The sequence below is a fragment of the Gossypium hirsutum genome, chromosome D10 (assembly GCF_007990345.1).
Source record: "Gossypium hirsutum isolate 1008001.06 chromosome D10, Gossypium_hirsutum_v2.1, whole genome shotgun sequence".
Taxonomy (NCBI): Eukaryota; Viridiplantae; Streptophyta; class Magnoliopsida; order Malvales; family Malvaceae; genus Gossypium; species Gossypium hirsutum.
Genome location: NC_053446.1, coordinates 9,766,219 through 9,782,507, shown reverse-complemented (window position 1 = coordinate 9,782,507; position 16,289 = coordinate 9,766,219). Strand labels below are relative to the sequence as shown.

The following is a 16,289-nucleotide window of genomic DNA, read 5'->3' as shown; positions in this document are numbered from 1 at the left end:
TCACTCTACAAAATAATCATATTTAACTATAAAGCTTAATAATCTATCACAAAAATCCAAAAACATCACAAATTCATCCATGACAAATTCTAAACATTTAAAAGTTTTGCAAATTAGTCCCTGAATTAGTTAAGTTAAGCTACAATAATCTCAAAAATATAAAAAAAATATAAAAAATGGATAATTGAGGGACTTAAATCAAAAGAAAAATGTTGGCCGAAACTTCCAAACTTTAAAAATGGTGGTTCGGTTGGGGGAAGAAGAAAGAATGAAGATGACAACAAATTTCATGTTTTTTTTTCTTTTATTATAATTATTATTTTAACTTTAATAATAAGAAAAATACAACCAAAATGTCCATTAATCGTCCCATTTTAATTAAAATGGTCAATTTACCATTTAGATCCTTGAATAAACATTAATCATGCATTTTAGTTAATAAAAATCATCAATATTGATTGACTTTTATAATTTTTACGATTTAGTTCTTTTTCTTTAATTAATTATCAAATCATTAAAATTTTCGGACCAAATTTCAGTTTACCTATATAATAACTTAAATATTTACGGGCTCAGTTTATAGAAATAAAGTTTCGATACCTCATTTTTCAAAACTACTTGATTTTAGGGACAAACCAGTTGGCTATTGTTAGCTGTCCATCTAACAAAAGTTACCAAATCAAAATTAATTAAAATACTATAATCAACTTGTAAATATTAATAAATACTATTAAAAAACGAACGGTCACATAACATAATTCAAAATATATATATATATAAATATAATGAGAATATAATCTAATTATTATTTCAATAATAATCAATTTTTATCAATATGATTCCAATAATTATCTTTATCAAACCAAGTATCAACAATTAACTTTAAATCGTAATACCATTATGGCAATTTCAAGTTTACATTTACGATAGCATAAAACTGATGTTTTCAAGCTTAATTTATTATATCAACTAGTTGGTCGCCTATGTTGGTATCATATCCCTCCATCCCTTCAACACACCAATATACCCAAGTCCCTCCATCGTACCAATTATTCCTCCAGCACACCGTGTCAACTAAATGCCAGGTCTGAAGGCATCATTAACTTATTTTAAACAGGGTTTAATTACATACAAAGACATGGAATAATCACCAAAACTTCAATTAACTTCTTTATTATACTAATTTAGTCCTTGTACTTACACAAATTTTAATTCAAATCTCAACTTCACCTTATGATTTCTCAAATAGTAAATTTCCCGACAGCTTGGTCTAAAGAACTGGACCTTGAATCGACACCGACAAAAAAACCCGGATCATTACACTATCTACAGTATGATGCTTTCAAGGAAACTAGGACCTAGCTTGCTAATAATGAACTGAGATCCATAATGGTTTGCTTGATAAATGGAAAACTGGTTTTAGATGAGGAATGGAGTCGAGTAGAATGGGTGCGATAAGGGGCTGAGAGAGATATTAGGGTTACTGACTTGAACCCTAATACATTTACAGATGTAGTCAATTTTGTTGAGGAGAATGATGAGTTTGTACTATTTGTTGAAAATAAGAAAATTAATATTTCCCCTCCCCAATTGTCGAGGATGCTTGGAATGATAAGTAGTTTAGTGGAATTAAGATTGTTGCATTGAACATGGGTGGTTTGTATCTAACATATTCCAATGGATCAAAATGGCGTGGTTAAATGTGTTGATACAAGAGACTATTTGCTCCGTTTATTTGCACTTCCCTCAGTTTTGGTTAGAGATTTGTTTGTTGAAAATCGTAATGAGTTTAAATCCTTTTAATTTATGAATTGGTTATTGTAATCGCCTAGTGTTATCTTTTTTTTATCAACAAAAATAAAATCCAAATTCTAAATAGGTTGAACGAGATCTCTTTTTTGAAACTTAAAAATGTGGCAGATTCAGATAATAATCTCAGAGCCAACATCTTGATATTGATGATTAAATAAATTGGTCTCGGTTCAATCCATATAATTGTAAAAATATTTTTCAAATATTAAATTCAATATATGATTGGAATCTAGATAAATATGAAAAAATAAGTACCAAACATATTTTTATATTTTCATTATTAAAAAAAAATTTATTTTTAATTATCATACGTATTTTTTTATTTTGAAAAATAAAAAGTATTTTCATAAACCAAATTAAGCCATTTCTGTTTTTTTTACTGTTCTAACTTACTCTATATCAAGCTTACCAAAATAATAATAAGGGTAAACTGTCAAATTGGTGACCCAATTTTTAAGGTGCTTTTATTTTAGTCATTCAAAATGAAATCTTTGTAATTTTATCGTCCAACTTTTAACGCACTTTCGTTTTAGTCACCCAAGCATTAAAACTCTTACAACAATTCACTTTATATGTCACATCATGTTTACACTTTTATTTTGATCACTCAACTTCTAGGTAAATTTCATTTTGGTCACCTAGAAAATATCATTTTTTAAGTATCGGTTGGGGTAAAAAAGTTTAAGGGCTAAAGTGAAAAAGCGGAAGAAACTAAAATAATGTATTAAAAATTATCAAATTGTACTTGTTTATCCCCTTGCCAAAAATTCTAAATTTCTTTCTTTTTAATATTGAAAATTTTAATTTTGAAACACTAAAATAAATTAAACAAATTAGTATTATAATATTGAAATTAATTTAGGTTTTGTTTTGCACAAAAGATAAAATTACTTAATTTAATTAATTGTAAGGACTTTTTTTTTTGCTTTTAGCTTAAACTAAGTAATTAAATTAAATTCAATATCATAGTAATAAATCAAACACCGTTAAGGGATAAAAATTTTCAATTATTTATTTAATTGATTTTGATATTTTGAAATTTAAAATTTCAATATTGAAAAAATTTAAAATTTTCGTCAATGGGATAAACAAATACAATTCGACAATTTTTTAATTCATTATGTTAGTTTCTATCGCTTTTTCACTAATCCTTTAGTTTTTTTTTACCCTGATCAATAATTAAAAAAATGATACTTTTTGGAGATCAAAATGAAAGTGACGTAAAAGTTGGGTGTGTAAATATAATGTGGCGCGTATAGCCAAGCCAACTCTGTTATAGATTTAACACTTAGGTGACTAAAATGAAAGTGCCCTAAAAGTTGGGTGACGAAATTACAAAAAATTTTATTTTTGGTGACTAAAATGAAAGCGCCTTAAAAGTTGGATGACCAATAGTTAGTTTACCCTAATAATAATAGAAATAAGCCAAACGATGACGTTTCAAACTAAATTAGTAAAAAAAATTCTCCTTTTATGTACTCTCGTCTGATTATTCAACTCCCTTGTTTAACCACACTTTCATTTCTTGTTGAAGTCAAACAAGGAAAAGAAAATCATTCAGCTCAGATTCATGGCTACGCTTATGACAAATCTGCTGCTCACGGCATGCATTGCTCTTTTCTTGGTATCAGCTGCCACCGCCGTCGGCGACTCCCCCTTCATCATCGCTCACAAGAAGGCATCGCTCACCAGACTCAAATCCGGCGCCGAGTGCGTCTCCGTCTCTATCGACATCTACAATCAAGGCTTCTCGTGCGTTTCTCTCTCCCTTCTATTCAGATCTACCTCTAATTACTACATCCAGACGGAAATCCTGAAAGTTTGAATCTATAATATATTTCACTTTGAATTCCACCTACCCTTTCTATCTTATGTAGCTTACGATTTCGATTTAGGCTTCGCATGATAAGCATCTGATTTGCATGTATGAGAAGATTGATTTTTATTTTGTTTTTGCAGATGATTCAATTTTAGATAACATACAGAGAAATCAGTTGATTTAAATCGACTTTCTTTTATTTTATTAATTACTTGAATCTGAGAGAACTGCAAATTTGATCATTTTAATAAATAGAACAAAAATTATAAAGAAATGCATTCTCTGTGAACCATAATGACTAGGGAATTTTGTAACTATTACATTGGCATTTTATTTTTCTTGTAGGTTTTCTGCTCTAAAATCTTGCCTGTTTCATAAATTTTCAATTTCCTTACTGTTGATTCTTGTATGGAGTTGATCTATCTAACCCGTTGACCATGAACTATAATCGGGGCTTGAGTTACTCTATGATCCAATATAATACTTCGAACAATATTACTGAAGATTTCAGAAGCTTCTAGTATAATATGAACTATAATTTTCTCTTTATTTGTATTTTATTTTATTTTTATCTTGTTTGAAGAAAATCTTTCTAAAACAAAAAATTTCAGGACGGCATATGATTTGAGTCTTGTGGATTATAGCTGGCCCCAAGATGCATTTGATGTTATCAGTGGAAATATTTCTCAGTCATGGGAGAAACTTGACGCGTGAGTATTTCCTTTCTGTTATTCCATTTAATTTGCTTGTCCTGGATCGTATCTTAATTAAATTGCAAAATTTTATGATCTGCAGTGGTGGTATTCTATCACATTCATTTGAATTAGAGGCCAAAAAACAAGGCATGTTCTATGGTGCCCCAGCAGTTATCTCTTTTCGCATTCCCACAAAGGCTGCTCTACAGGTTTGAGATCCATACAGGAGTCTATTTTCTTTTCTTAAAAATTTAAGGTGAAGGAAAGAAGAAAAATGTGAACATAATTTGATCCGTGTGTTTTAGGAGGCATATTCAACTTCAATCTTGCCGTTAGATGTCCTTTCAGAAATACCTCCTGAGAAGAAGTTTGAGTGGGTAAGTTTTGTTTACAATAACAATAAGCAAGGAATTCAAAGATATTATCTTTTCCTTCTTTTCGTGTTACTAAAGCCTGTTTGTTTTGTTTTTGTTTGTCTTTTGTGGAACTTGCGTCAACCGTGACTCAATATTGAAGGCTAAGGTATGAATGATTATTTCTATATTTTATTAAAATAATCATATGCTTCTAGAATCTGGATCCCAGAAAATGGAAGCCATGCATGCAGAGAGTGCCAGATTGGGTTCAGGAGTAGACATTATGCACATCACTTTTTTTGAACATCATTGTTGTTGGGATTAATTAGTAGTGGTTGAGTGTTGCTTCTTACATAACAAATAAAAATAGATGGATCCTTGATGGCCCATTCTTTAAGTTCTTACCCCCCCCCCCTTTTTGAAGTTTGATTTACAAAGTCCACCTTTAAAATTAATGCGAACGTTGTGTGTCTGCAGAGGTTGCTGGCTAAGTATGGATCTCAAGTCTCTGTGATATCAATTGTGGGTCTATTCATCTACCTGATGGTTACCCCATCAAAATCCAATGGTTTGAAAGCAATCAAGAAGAAGCGCTAAGTATTTGTAGCTGAGCTGAATGCGTGAGCTTTGCTTTCAATTTGCAGTTTCAAGAAGTTTTTTCTTTCTATTTTTTGCTTTTGTTGTTTTAGAACATGTTTGTTGTCGGAACTTTAGAATTAGATGGACATTAACTGAGTTGAGTGCAAGATGAATCAACTAATTCTCACTTCCTAGACCTTGACTTGATTGAAACATGTAATGCTTAAAAAGAAGCAGGACTGATCTTGTAATCGGATGTCAGTTTTGAAATTTAGCACTTTTTTACGTTTTACCTGTTCAGTGTGTGCATGTATATTAGACTGCTATTATACTGCTTTAGATGTGACGAAGTGAATGAGAGAGTGATTTTAGAGATGAGACATGAAGTCCGAGTGGCCCTGCCTACACAAAGGGCTCAGCTTGAAGAACAAGTCCTATGATGTAATGGTCTTAAAAAAGGAAGGACTGTGTGTGCAAAGTCAACAATACCTTGCAGTGTGAAGTATATCTTTTTTCTATCTTAGTACTAAATTCTTTTTGATACGTAAATAATTTTTTCCAATAGTTAAGTCTATTTTTAAAATGGTTTAACTCATAAATTATTACTTAACTATATTTTTTTCTCAAGTTGGTATCTATTTTAGTTTGTCATAATTATACCTAAATTATTATTTGATTACTCATTTTAACCATGTTATATTTGTTAAAAAAGTTCTAGACTGCCATGTCATATAAATTTTAAAAAATATTTTTTTAATTCTTTTATTTTCTTTTACATTATTTCCTTTTTTCTTCTTTTTTTCAAACTTTATAATATCTAGTAATGCTCAAAATTCTCCCTCTCAATGTCGAGATTTTGGTGTATTGAACTTCACTGTTTGCTTGTTGGACATGATGAGATAAAAAAAAAAATATTTCTCGATCAAAATTAGTATTTTCAAAATCGGATCGAAATAGTCACTCAAATTGGTTAGATGGAGAATTGATTGGAGTATTAATTTGGAGATAGAGGTTGAATTGATTAATCTACAAATTGATAGAAATAAATTAAACCATGCTAAAAAATTAGTTGAATTGGTTTTCTCTATTTTTAAACATATTTTATTTTATGAGATTTTTAATAATTTATTTGATTGAATCGGACGAACTGGTCAAATGGTCAAATTGAGAACTAATGGCCTGGCCAGTTTAAATATTGCAATTTTTAATTAATTAATTTTTTAAATAGACTTAATGGTTTCACTAACGGTTAAACTAATAGAAGTACCAAATTTATATAAAAAAATAGTTTAGATATCACTTGCATCTAAAAAAAATGTTTAACTATCAAAAAAGAAAAAAATACATAATTTTTTAGATAAAAGATTGCTATGAGAAAACTAATTTAATAGAAATTGTAGTTAATAGTTATAGTTTTTCCGGATGAAAAGTTATTATAAAAATTAAAAGGAAAAAATCTCAACTTTGATTTAATGTGTGATTTTATATATGAATTTCAATTTTATATAAAATTATACATAAAATTTTGATTTGATCTAATTCGCACAAACTATTAACACAAATATTACTATAGCATCTTTTTATGTTTATATATTTTATACACATAATTATATTTATTTAATATAAAAATAAATTGATTTATTTATTTCATGAATTAAAAATAAAATTTTTTATATACATTTAAACTATAATTAAAATTAAATATCTTTGAATTGAATAAAATGAAGAATGGGTTAGAACTGAACAAGTCGATGAGGATGAAGTGGCAGGAAATGATTGGAACAGGCAACTTGCAAAGCGATCAAAACTCAAAACACAAAACAGGACACCGTTCGCACAGGATTTGGGCTGTTCCGTTAGAGCTTCAGAAGAAGAAGGTGGTAGAATAGAACCTCTCAAAGAGTGAGACACAGACAGAAAAAGCATCGAAATGAGTTACGAGGGAGGTCCTCAAGATCATTATCCTCCTCCCGGTATCATTCCTATAACCCTCCATTCCTCTCCTTAATTTCCTCTTTTCATCTGCTTATATTTTCTACCACAGGTTATTCCTCTCCTTATCCCCACCGGGCTATCCATCAGCCCCTCCTCCCCCATCTTACGAAGGCTATCCTCCTCCGCCAACTGGATATCCTGCCTATCCTCCTCCGCCGCCTCGCCAGCCCTACGACGGTTACCAAGGCTATTTTGCTGAAGGGTATCCACCTCCTCCGCCCCTCAACCTCATCCTCAATATCAACACTACCACCACTATGACCCTTACCATTACCAGAACCAGTCTGATTCTGGCTGTTTCTCTTTCTTGCAAGGCTGGTATGTCTTTTTCTTACTCTTCCTTTGCTTTTGTGCTTAAGGATCTGCTTTTTTCCCCCCTTTCTTTTTGCTTATTATGTTTAACTTAAATTGGAAAGTTCTAGCCTTTAGGGTTTAGTATTGAAAAAATTAATTCTGTGATCAAGCTCAAAAGAAACTAGAAAGTAAAAGGGAAAACTTTGTAAGAGAATGGACTAAGAAAAAAGTTTATTGTGATGAAGGGTCTGCTTGTTTATGATACAAGGAATTTGATAGCATTAAAAATTAACATTTAGTCTAAGTTGATCTCATTGTAGATTATCAACTTTGTCATGTTACCCTACTCCCCCTTTTTTTTTTTTAGATATTTAAATTGTTTCATTTCGATTATACTTTAGCACTCTCATGGAAGGTCAAGGATTTAGTATAGCTATATTTCTTTCATTTATATTGATATATATATTTATATATGCATCCTGAATAGCACTTACATTTTAGATTAGATAAGCATCATGGATGTACAAATTTATGTGTGATTTATATTTCTCATGTTCTGCCTGTTTTACCATAAATTATTGATGTACCTGTTCAATATGGATCAGTTTTACGAAGTTGAGACTAGATTGTCTGTGAAGAGGTGTAGACCAAAAAACTTATATTGATGAGAGTTAAAAAATGATAATCATGGAGGACATGGTTACCATCATGATTTGGACAGTTGTTTAAGATTTGCTTTAGAAATGCTAGCCAGGCATTCTTTTAAATGAAAACAGCTCTCTTTGATACTGTTGTTGCATAGGAGTCTTTCATTAATCTAATTCCATTGTTGAATTTTCATGTAAAGTTCTTGAATGTTTCTGTTTGAGCCTATGCTAGAAGACTGCTAGCACATTTGATTGATAAATCCTGGTACAACATGTGCTTAGCTGTCAACTTGTATTTCAGTGTTTAAGGGCGTTCCTCATTTCATGTTTCAGAAGCTTGACATTCCTCGAGCTAAAGAGCCCTTTTCCACTTAATTATTGAATTAATTTTGTATCTTTTAGAAGGAAACAGGTCATGCGTGTGAGTTTGTAGAATGTTGGCATGTGGAAATTCTTTTGTAGTTATGGATAACACTATAGTTTCCTGGTGACAGACTTGGACCATTAGCTCATTACGTACTTGGTGTCTGTTTAATCCTTTTAGCTTGCTATCAAGTGATGTTAGGCTTGGATTAATAGCTGAACTTGAAGAACTGGTGTCTGTTGGCCACTTTTTGGCATTTTTAACTGATAGACCACAAATTGGATAATATAATGTTTTAGATGCTTTTGTTGTTATTGTATGCAATTTTTTTGCTGATGGCATAATGCAGTTTGGCTGCTCTATGTTGCTGCTGTGTGTTGGAGGACTGCTGCTTCTTCCTATGATATAATTCATGAAGGATGAATTATTTCATTTACATTTCTGGTTCTGCTATGCTTCGCTGCTACTGTTTGGGAGGGGGGAGAAATGCCGCTAATAATGAGTTCTACCCGGCATTTATGGTAGTTGTTACTGTTCTATAAACAGTTGGTTGTAGCGATTCCCTGCCTAATCCAATTTGATAGTTTATCTACTTTTGAACTTTGTAAACAGAAGCTTGCTTTATAAATACATTTGCTGGGTGTATCGATTATCTGTACAATTTGCTTCAACTTTCATCGTACCGATGTTTCTGATGGCTCATTTCTCTAATGACTTTCTATGAAGGATAGCTTTTGTTTCTCCTTTGCAAATGGTTTTTTAACGTAGAAGAAATCTTTCATGATCATTCAGCAATAACATTATGTAATGGAAGTTTTATCTGTTGACTTATCTGCATAAGTTCATGTTTTTTACATAAGAAAATTTACTAGTTTCCCTGTGGAAGCCACACTGTAAAATTTCTTAGATTTAGACGTTTCTTTAATTGAGCATCGTCCTTTGAATCACCAAAACCCAATTGGTAAAACAAAAGTTGATTAGCTTTCTAGAAAAGGCATATATGTCTTCCTTTTGCACATGATTGTAACATGATTTGGACGACTATGATTTATTTTGAAGCTCAAGATAACTCGAGCTCTAATAAGGGCTCATAATTGATATTCCTTGAGGGTCGTCTGAAAATGGCAATGACCAAATATACTCGAGGATTTAATTATTTGACATGGGATTTTCGCATGATCTTTCAAATATAGCAATATCAAGCATTTTCTGAAGATAAATATAAAGACTTTGTATATTATTCAAGACAAGGCCTTAGGAGTTAGGACATTGTCTACATCAAAATCAACACTGGGGTTTTAACATGAAAAAGATGAAGAATAGTAGCATGTGCAGCAAATTTAGTTTTGGAGTTATAGCTACAAACTGAAATTACAATAATTGTTGTCCCCACTATGACCTATTATTATTTATCAACAAACATAATTGGAAGTGAAAGGCAAGATAGAGAGATATGGTTTTGAAAGTGGCCATTATCATTTCCATTTCAGATGCTCTTCCTTCCCATCATTTGCAACAACTGCTTCCATGTGAAATAAAGAAGCAAGTAGCTTTGGACTAAAGCCCAAAGGTGTTATCCCCGTAATCTTTTTTTTCATTATAAATTTTTTAAATTGGTTTAAGCATCGAAAGTACAAGTTCCGACATCCTTCAACTTAACTTCATCTTGCAAAAACCCAGGATTCATCATCATCACCAAATAAGAGGCTTTGATTGAATTTTCAATGACATGAGCTTTGGGGGCTGAAATTATTGCATTAACAGTTTGTAGTCCAACATGTTAAGACAACTTCTATGTATGTATGTATGTATGAAGAGAGGAGGTTTGCAACATTAGATGTCCCTTTAATTGTCTCTAGTGGTCCTACTAATGGTCCAAAGACGAGCAAAACTAAAAAAGTCCCACACTTCATTTGACGGGAGTAATGAGAAAAAAAATGAAGGTAGAAGACCACAAAATTGAAGATTGATGTCCGTCAACTTCTAAAGAGTAAGTAAAGGCAAGCCAAACCTACATTGGATATAATATTTGACAAATTAGGCTTAGAAAGGGCAAACTACATATAATATTGACAAGCTCAAGGTTAAAGACTTGTAAAAATAGGTGATTGCATGAATCATTGGCGTGCCAGAAATGAAACAGATGATTTTATTTAACATTCTTTGAGAAAACTTTTAAACATTTGTAATGATATCTTTTAAGGAATATCTAAGTATTGAATCTAAAATTAATGTTAACCGAAGACTTGAACATAAATTTTGCCACTTGTGGTTCAATTGACTGCTTTTTGAAATGATTGATTACATTAAATCAAGTTAAACAAATGTTTGTTCCTTCTACCAAGACATGTTTGTTCCTTGTTCATGTCATGTGTAAGTCAAAATCAAAATCAAATTATCAATACTAACACCACAGCTTAAGCCAGAAAATTTGATGTTGGGGTAAAACACACATGTAGGTAATCCAAACGTGGATGTATTGTAAGTTGGGGTTGTTAATTACCACATTTGCATCATTGTCGTGTATAAAACAGTTAAGCAAGTAGTGGCATTATCTTCTACGAAACCGCTGGCTGCCTCTTTTTATTGATTTTCTATCAATTAATAAAGCATTTATTTCCTAATTCTATTTTGATGGGGACTTTGGGTGGGTGGCGTTCTCCTATGACGTTGGGTTGGGCCTTTGGGGGTCGTTTTCTCTTTTAGTTCACTAGTTGCCTGGGTGGAATAAGCAAGCATGAAAAATGATTAATCCAGTCCTAGTTTCAACATGTTCGAAGAAACAAGCGTCATATAAGGATTGCCGAAGGAACTGGAAAAGGTGCAATTGAAAGAAGTGCCAAAGACTGAAGGCGATGCTGTGGTTCAGGCCGAAACTAGAGAGGTAGGAATGTTGGATGGTTTAGGGAGTTTCGAATCAAATGAAGGGTCGAGTGCCAACAAGAGGAAGAGAGAGGAGGAACCAGATGCAAAGGGAGTTCTCGAGGTTTCACCTTCGAGAAGACTCTCAGACAGTGATGATGGAGATTTCCCCTGATAGGGAAAACAATGATACCCAATATGCTTTAACTACTGTCGCTCTAGGTGGAAGAGACCTTGATTTTATCGAGGTTCAATAACACTGAAATGTGAATGTAACCCAAACTGAGGACACCGGAATACTGGGAAACTTTACAGGCCGCCAAGAAGATGCTGATGTGAGGGAGAACGAAAATCTTGAAGCTGTGGGTGAGCACGATTGTCTTGTCACCAGTGATGAATGTGAGTAGGAATTTTGCTATTTCTATTTTTGTCTGATAACTTTGCTGTTGATAATGATGTTATTGTTTTTGAGCAAGGGTTGTGAGTTGGTTGGTATTAGGGTAGAAGGTAGGGGCGAATGATGTTATCGTTATTAATATTGTTTCTGAGAAAGGGTAGAGGCAGACTGTTCTTTACCAGCGCTCTCACTAAGCTATGATTTTATCTAACCCATAAACACAACAGTCGATTTAAGTTTCTTGATTGCGACTAAACTTTCACAAACTTTGTGCAAGAAATGGGCGACTAAACGAGATTACTCAGCTGGGGTGGTGGGATTGCGGTCATGTGAAAGAACCCTCTAAGGTGCACCGTCTTTTCTATGAATAACTAGTTTTAACTTCCATGTTCTAAAAATGTAATAAATATTTTTTTGCAGAGAGAGAGAGATGCCTTACTCAAAGAAAGCCGAACAAAAGCTCTCAACATTGCATTAGAAAGCTTGCAGAAGGTTAAAGTAAGCAGTATAACCCCATCTGCATCTGCTCCTTATTTTTCACTGTTACAGAAGGGGGGGATTGATCTTCAAATGAAATTTCATTTATGATCTAACTACTACAAAAATAATTAGTCTCCGTAGTTTGGAGGATGAGATCAAAACCATCCTCTCCTAAAACCAACAGTTTTTTTCAAAACAGAGCGACTTGATAAAAATGTTCTCAACGCAAAAAAGAATATCCTTCCACCAGCTTGACAAACCATTCCAGCAATCCTACGTTTACTTGTCCCCCATGACAACAGGTTTTCCAACATTCTATGCCTTGGCAGGCTCCACAGCAGCAGGAGCAGGAGCAACACCACCAGTAGTTGGCCTGAAAGATTGCAGAAAAAACATTAGCATAAACCACAAAAGCATGTATATTAACCGAGTCCAGTGCTGGGAAGAACTTACAGCCCCACAAACACTTTGAAAGCATCATAGATACCCCACTGAGCTCCAGTTAGAGTTCCAATCATCACAATACGGAGGGGAAGACCACGGGTAAACAGACCCCATAATCCAAGCTTCTTCACAGCCTACATTGCCAAGAGATAGTAGAAGGGTCAAGGCAAAGTTAAAAACTGCTTCATAAATGAGAATTAAATATCAAGCGGATCATCCAAGGCACAGAACTTACATCCCCAACAGTTGCTCCTTTGGCATTGTTAAGGAAGGAGACAAGGTTGTCAGCAGGATGCGAAACAATAGCACAGAAGACACCAGCAACATAACCACCAGCAAAACTAACACCAAGCTGCAGATTTTTGCTGCACTGCTCCTTGGGAGTGGGAATACCATACTTGTAGATCATCTCAACAATAGTTTCAAAAGAAGCAAATTTCATCATGGTATCTGAAACAAAGAAAGATCAAATAAATACTCTTACACTTTGCTGCACTTAGCAAATGCTAGAACTATGAACAGAAAAAGTGGGTTAGAGAGAAGGGGTAAAGGGAAAAAAGACATGACCAAATGAAAGTACAAGTTCCCAAGCAATGATAAATGATAATAAAGGCAGTACTCAGCAAACCGTACATGGAAAACTTACATGGAATCTGTCGGCCCCAAAGAGGAACAATACCCTTGTACAATCTGCAAAGGGAAATAGTTAGGAAGCTCATTCTGGCAGACGTTTCCTTGTATTATTTAAAAAGAAAATTTAACATAGCGCATAGGAGCATACCCGAGAGCACCTTCAGATCTGACAAACTTGGGAAGACCATCAGACAGACCCCTAGCGAAACCAGGCTGGGTTTGAACCCTGACCTTGACTGCCTCAAAGGGGCAAAGTGCAACATCAGCAATCACCTCAGCAGATGCAGAGCCGGCAAGATAGATGAGAGTCTTGTACTTGGCAAAATATTCAGGTCCAGCAAGGTCAGAATAGTACTTCTTGAAGAACTCATAGAATCCAAACTTGCAAGCACCCTGTGCGCTGTAACCAAGAAGGGTAGGAACCCAACCACGGAAGAAGCCCCTCACTCCTTGCTCCTTTAGTAGAACTCCGAAACCAGATGAGATACTTTTGTACTTTGCAGGGTCAATCTGGCAAAACAGTCCTTATGTTATCAACTTAGATCATTCACCTTATTAATTACAGGTTACATAAAACTAAATCAAGAAAGTAACATTAGCTGTTCTATAAAATTTGTGTCTTATGTAGGATAAAAAGTCATCAGGTGCTTTAAATGTTAAACATTACAATAGAAAATAAACTAGATTAACAGCAACAAACAAAACCAAGTACTCATCTAACAAAGCTACCCAGTAAAACTCAGAAATCTGTCTACAAACAATAAAAGATATACAACTACGAGTGTGTTTAGGTACTACTGTACCAGTAAATAACATGATGCATAAAATTAATTTCGAGGAAATTATGTTTGGACCTAGGACTAAAAAGGCTGAAAACCACCAAAACCTCGCCTAAGGGACAAACCCGATATCTCACCTGGAACAAATGAAGGTCAACCCCACACCAAGTATAATGAGGATCTGATACCTTTCTAAGTAAAGGTCTAATCATAAGATTATAGTGGCTGATTCTCTTGAGACAAGGCATTACACTTAAGACACTTGCCAATCACACTGGGACCCAAGTGGGACCGATTAGCAATCCTCCCTTCACATCCAAGAGCACGTATCGAAGCCCTACATGACAAGCAGCTTCCCCAGTTTTGAGAAAGCGCAGGCTTAGGTGTGCATGCACCTTAACACTAAACAAACAACGACCCATTTAATCAAACCCTTTTGGGCAAGTCCATTTAATCAAACCCTTTCAGGCAAGCCCGTTTAATCAGGTGGGTGTTTGTCCATCTAAGTATGCTTTTTTTAAGGCAATGGGCATAAAAAAAATGAATAAAAAGCCTTAATAAAGTTATCTTTAAAAAAAAAATTTCACTTCCTTTCATTAGACTTACCTACTAGTAAGAAATGGATAGTCTTAAACTACATACTTCTCAATATTTGAGTATTCAACTTTAGACTTTATTATATCTTCCACTCCATATATAGACACAGGAAAACCAACATACATATTGTGCTTTACTTCAATCAGACTAGTGCTTTTCTGCAACTTGCGCCTGAGGCAATTTAATAACTCAAGCACCTAGCACCTTGCGCCATCGACAACACTGAGCATCCCACACAAGACCCTATCTTAAAGGATAAAAATAACCCAATTTCATCACATTCTTCCCTAAGATACTTCATATAATGTTACTCCATTAAATCACTTCCACAGCACATAAACACTAATCCTACTACCTCTCATCCACCGTATGGACCTCCATTCCTTCTCCACAACCAGACTTTCCAACAACAAGGATCTAACACAAGTTAACAATTGAGAGATTTGAACCAAAAAAAAAAATCAAATCTCAATTGCAACCGAAGTTATACTCCTAAATAGTTCCGTTTTCCTATAAATGACATCCTAAAAAGCAAAACTTGAAATACAAGGTACCAAAGTCGAAGGGACAGAAGCCTTGATCATCAATAAAACCGACAGACAGTGATTTTAGTTCTGGAACTGAAGCAGTAAAAAGTAGGCACGGATCTCATAAGCAAACAACTTGTCAATCAAATTTCTCAAGCGAACAACAAGCTTATCTCAGATCTAATCTTAAAAAACTAGCAAAAATAAACAATAGAAGGATAAAAAAAAGAAGAGAGCCAGATCTGTAAACCTGCATATTACACTTGACGAGGTCAAGAGGAGTAACGGCCATGTGAGTGAGACCACAGCTAAGGATACCGCCAAAGGTACAAGCAGCGTAGAACTGAGGCGAATACATCTCAATCTTCTTCCCGGGCTCATTGGGGGAGGGGATCATGAAAGTTCTCGCCTTGATCGACGGCGAGGAAGAGGCCGCGGGGGCACCGGGTATAGTGGAGCGTGAAGCAGAGAAAGCAGGGCTGTTGGCGTTGAGGAGTCGATCCAGAGAGAATGAGTTGGGAGCAGAAGAGTAAAGGAAGCTAGGGAGAAGTGATTGTTTGAAAGAATCAGAATCGATAGCCATTGCCGGAGGGGGAAAAACGGAGAAATGGAAGCGAGAGAAGATGAAAAGCGAAGAAATTGGGATTCCCTTCGGATTTTGTTTCTCTCGCTTGCCAAACTCTGTGTTAAAACATACGTTCCCGGCTTTATTATTGGGCACTACAAAGGAAATGGGAAAGAAAACCCTCGCGTGATTTATACGCACCATACCTAATTGACCTTGTAATTTTATGTTAATTACGAAAATGGTCATTCCCTTTTTCTTATAAGGTTAATATCCTATTTCATACTTGAATTTAAGTTCGATATTCAATTTGGTACTTAAAGTTTTTTCCATTTTAATACCTGCGTTTTGTTTTAGTATTTAATAAGTTTTAAAATATTACAGTTTAGTACCAGGTTAATGCATGGATGTTAGAATAGAAGTTTGCAACATTAGATGTCCCTT

At 34.1% G+C, this 16,289-nt stretch overlaps 2 protein-coding genes, 1 long non-coding RNA gene and 1 other non-coding gene across 4 annotated transcripts; 3 read left to right on the top strand and 1 right to left on the bottom strand.

Moving 5' to 3' along the window:
* The first annotated feature begins 3,249 nt into the window (after positions 1 to 3,249).
* LOC107914015 (translocon-associated protein subunit beta) lies at positions 3,250 to 5,553 on the top strand. The gene is made up of 6 exons (XM_016842717.2): positions 3,250 to 3,564; positions 4,243 to 4,341; positions 4,427 to 4,535; positions 4,632 to 4,703; positions 4,843 to 4,848; positions 5,160 to 5,553. Exons 1-6 carry the CDS (start codon positions 3,383 to 3,385, stop codon positions 5,277 to 5,279), a joined length of 588 nt encoding a protein of 195 aa, XP_016698206.1. The 5' UTR covers positions 3,250 to 3,382; the 3' UTR covers positions 5,280 to 5,553.
* Positions 5,554 to 7,011: 1,458 nt separating this feature from the next.
* Positions 7,012 to 9,213, top strand: LOC107914014 (uncharacterized). The gene is made up of 3 exons (XR_005919637.1): positions 7,012 to 7,234; positions 7,306 to 7,574; positions 8,911 to 9,213. It is a non-coding gene; the product is annotated as an uncharacterized protein (transcript).
* A 1,502-nt stretch (positions 9,214 to 10,715) lies between these two features.
* On the top strand, positions 10,716 to 12,396 carry LOC107914013 (uncharacterized). The gene is made up of 3 exons (XR_001688677.2): positions 10,716 to 11,822; positions 12,098 to 12,167; positions 12,241 to 12,396. It is a non-coding gene; the product is annotated as an uncharacterized lncRNA (long non-coding RNA).
* LOC107914012 (mitochondrial phosphate carrier protein 3, mitochondrial) lies at positions 12,256 to 16,071 on the bottom strand. Its single transcript, XM_016842715.2, has 6 exons — positions 15,531 to 16,071; positions 13,526 to 13,887; positions 13,391 to 13,434; positions 12,980 to 13,194; positions 12,754 to 12,878; positions 12,256 to 12,673 (listed from the first exon to the last, which is right to left on the bottom strand). The coding sequence occupies exons 1-6, from the start codon at positions 16,047 to 16,049 to the stop codon at positions 12,616 to 12,618; spliced, it is 1,323 nt and encodes a 440-aa protein (XP_016698204.1). The 5' UTR covers positions 16,050 to 16,071; the 3' UTR covers positions 12,256 to 12,615.
* Between the last annotated feature and the right edge of the window lie 218 nt (positions 16,072 to 16,289).

Excerpts from the sequence above, each read along its gene's own strand:
- LOC107914015 (XM_016842717.2), top strand. The coding sequence starts at position 3,383 with ATGGCTACGCTTATGACAAATCTGCTGCTCACGGCATGCATTGCTCTT. Across the intron at positions 3,565-4,242 it reads ATCTACAATCAAGGCTTCTC|GACGGCATATGATTTGAGTC; the intron begins GTGCGTTTCTCT and ends AAAAAATTTCAG. Across the intron at positions 4,342-4,426 it reads TCATGGGAGAAACTTGACGC|TGGTGGTATTCTATCACATT; the intron begins GTGAGTATTTCC and ends TATGATCTGCAG.
- LOC107914012 (XM_016842715.2), bottom strand. The coding sequence starts at position 16,049 with ATGGTGCGTATAAATCACGCGAGGGTTTTCTTTCCCATTTCCTTTGTA. Across the intron at positions 13,435-13,525 it reads AGATCTGAAGGTGCTCTCGG|ATTGTACAAGGGTATTGTTC; the intron begins GTATGCTCCTAT and ends TTCCCTTTGCAG. Across the intron at positions 12,674-12,753 it reads TTCAAAGTGTTTGTGGGGCT|GCCAACTACTGGTGGTGTTG; the intron begins GTAAGTTCTTCC and ends GCAATCTTTCAG.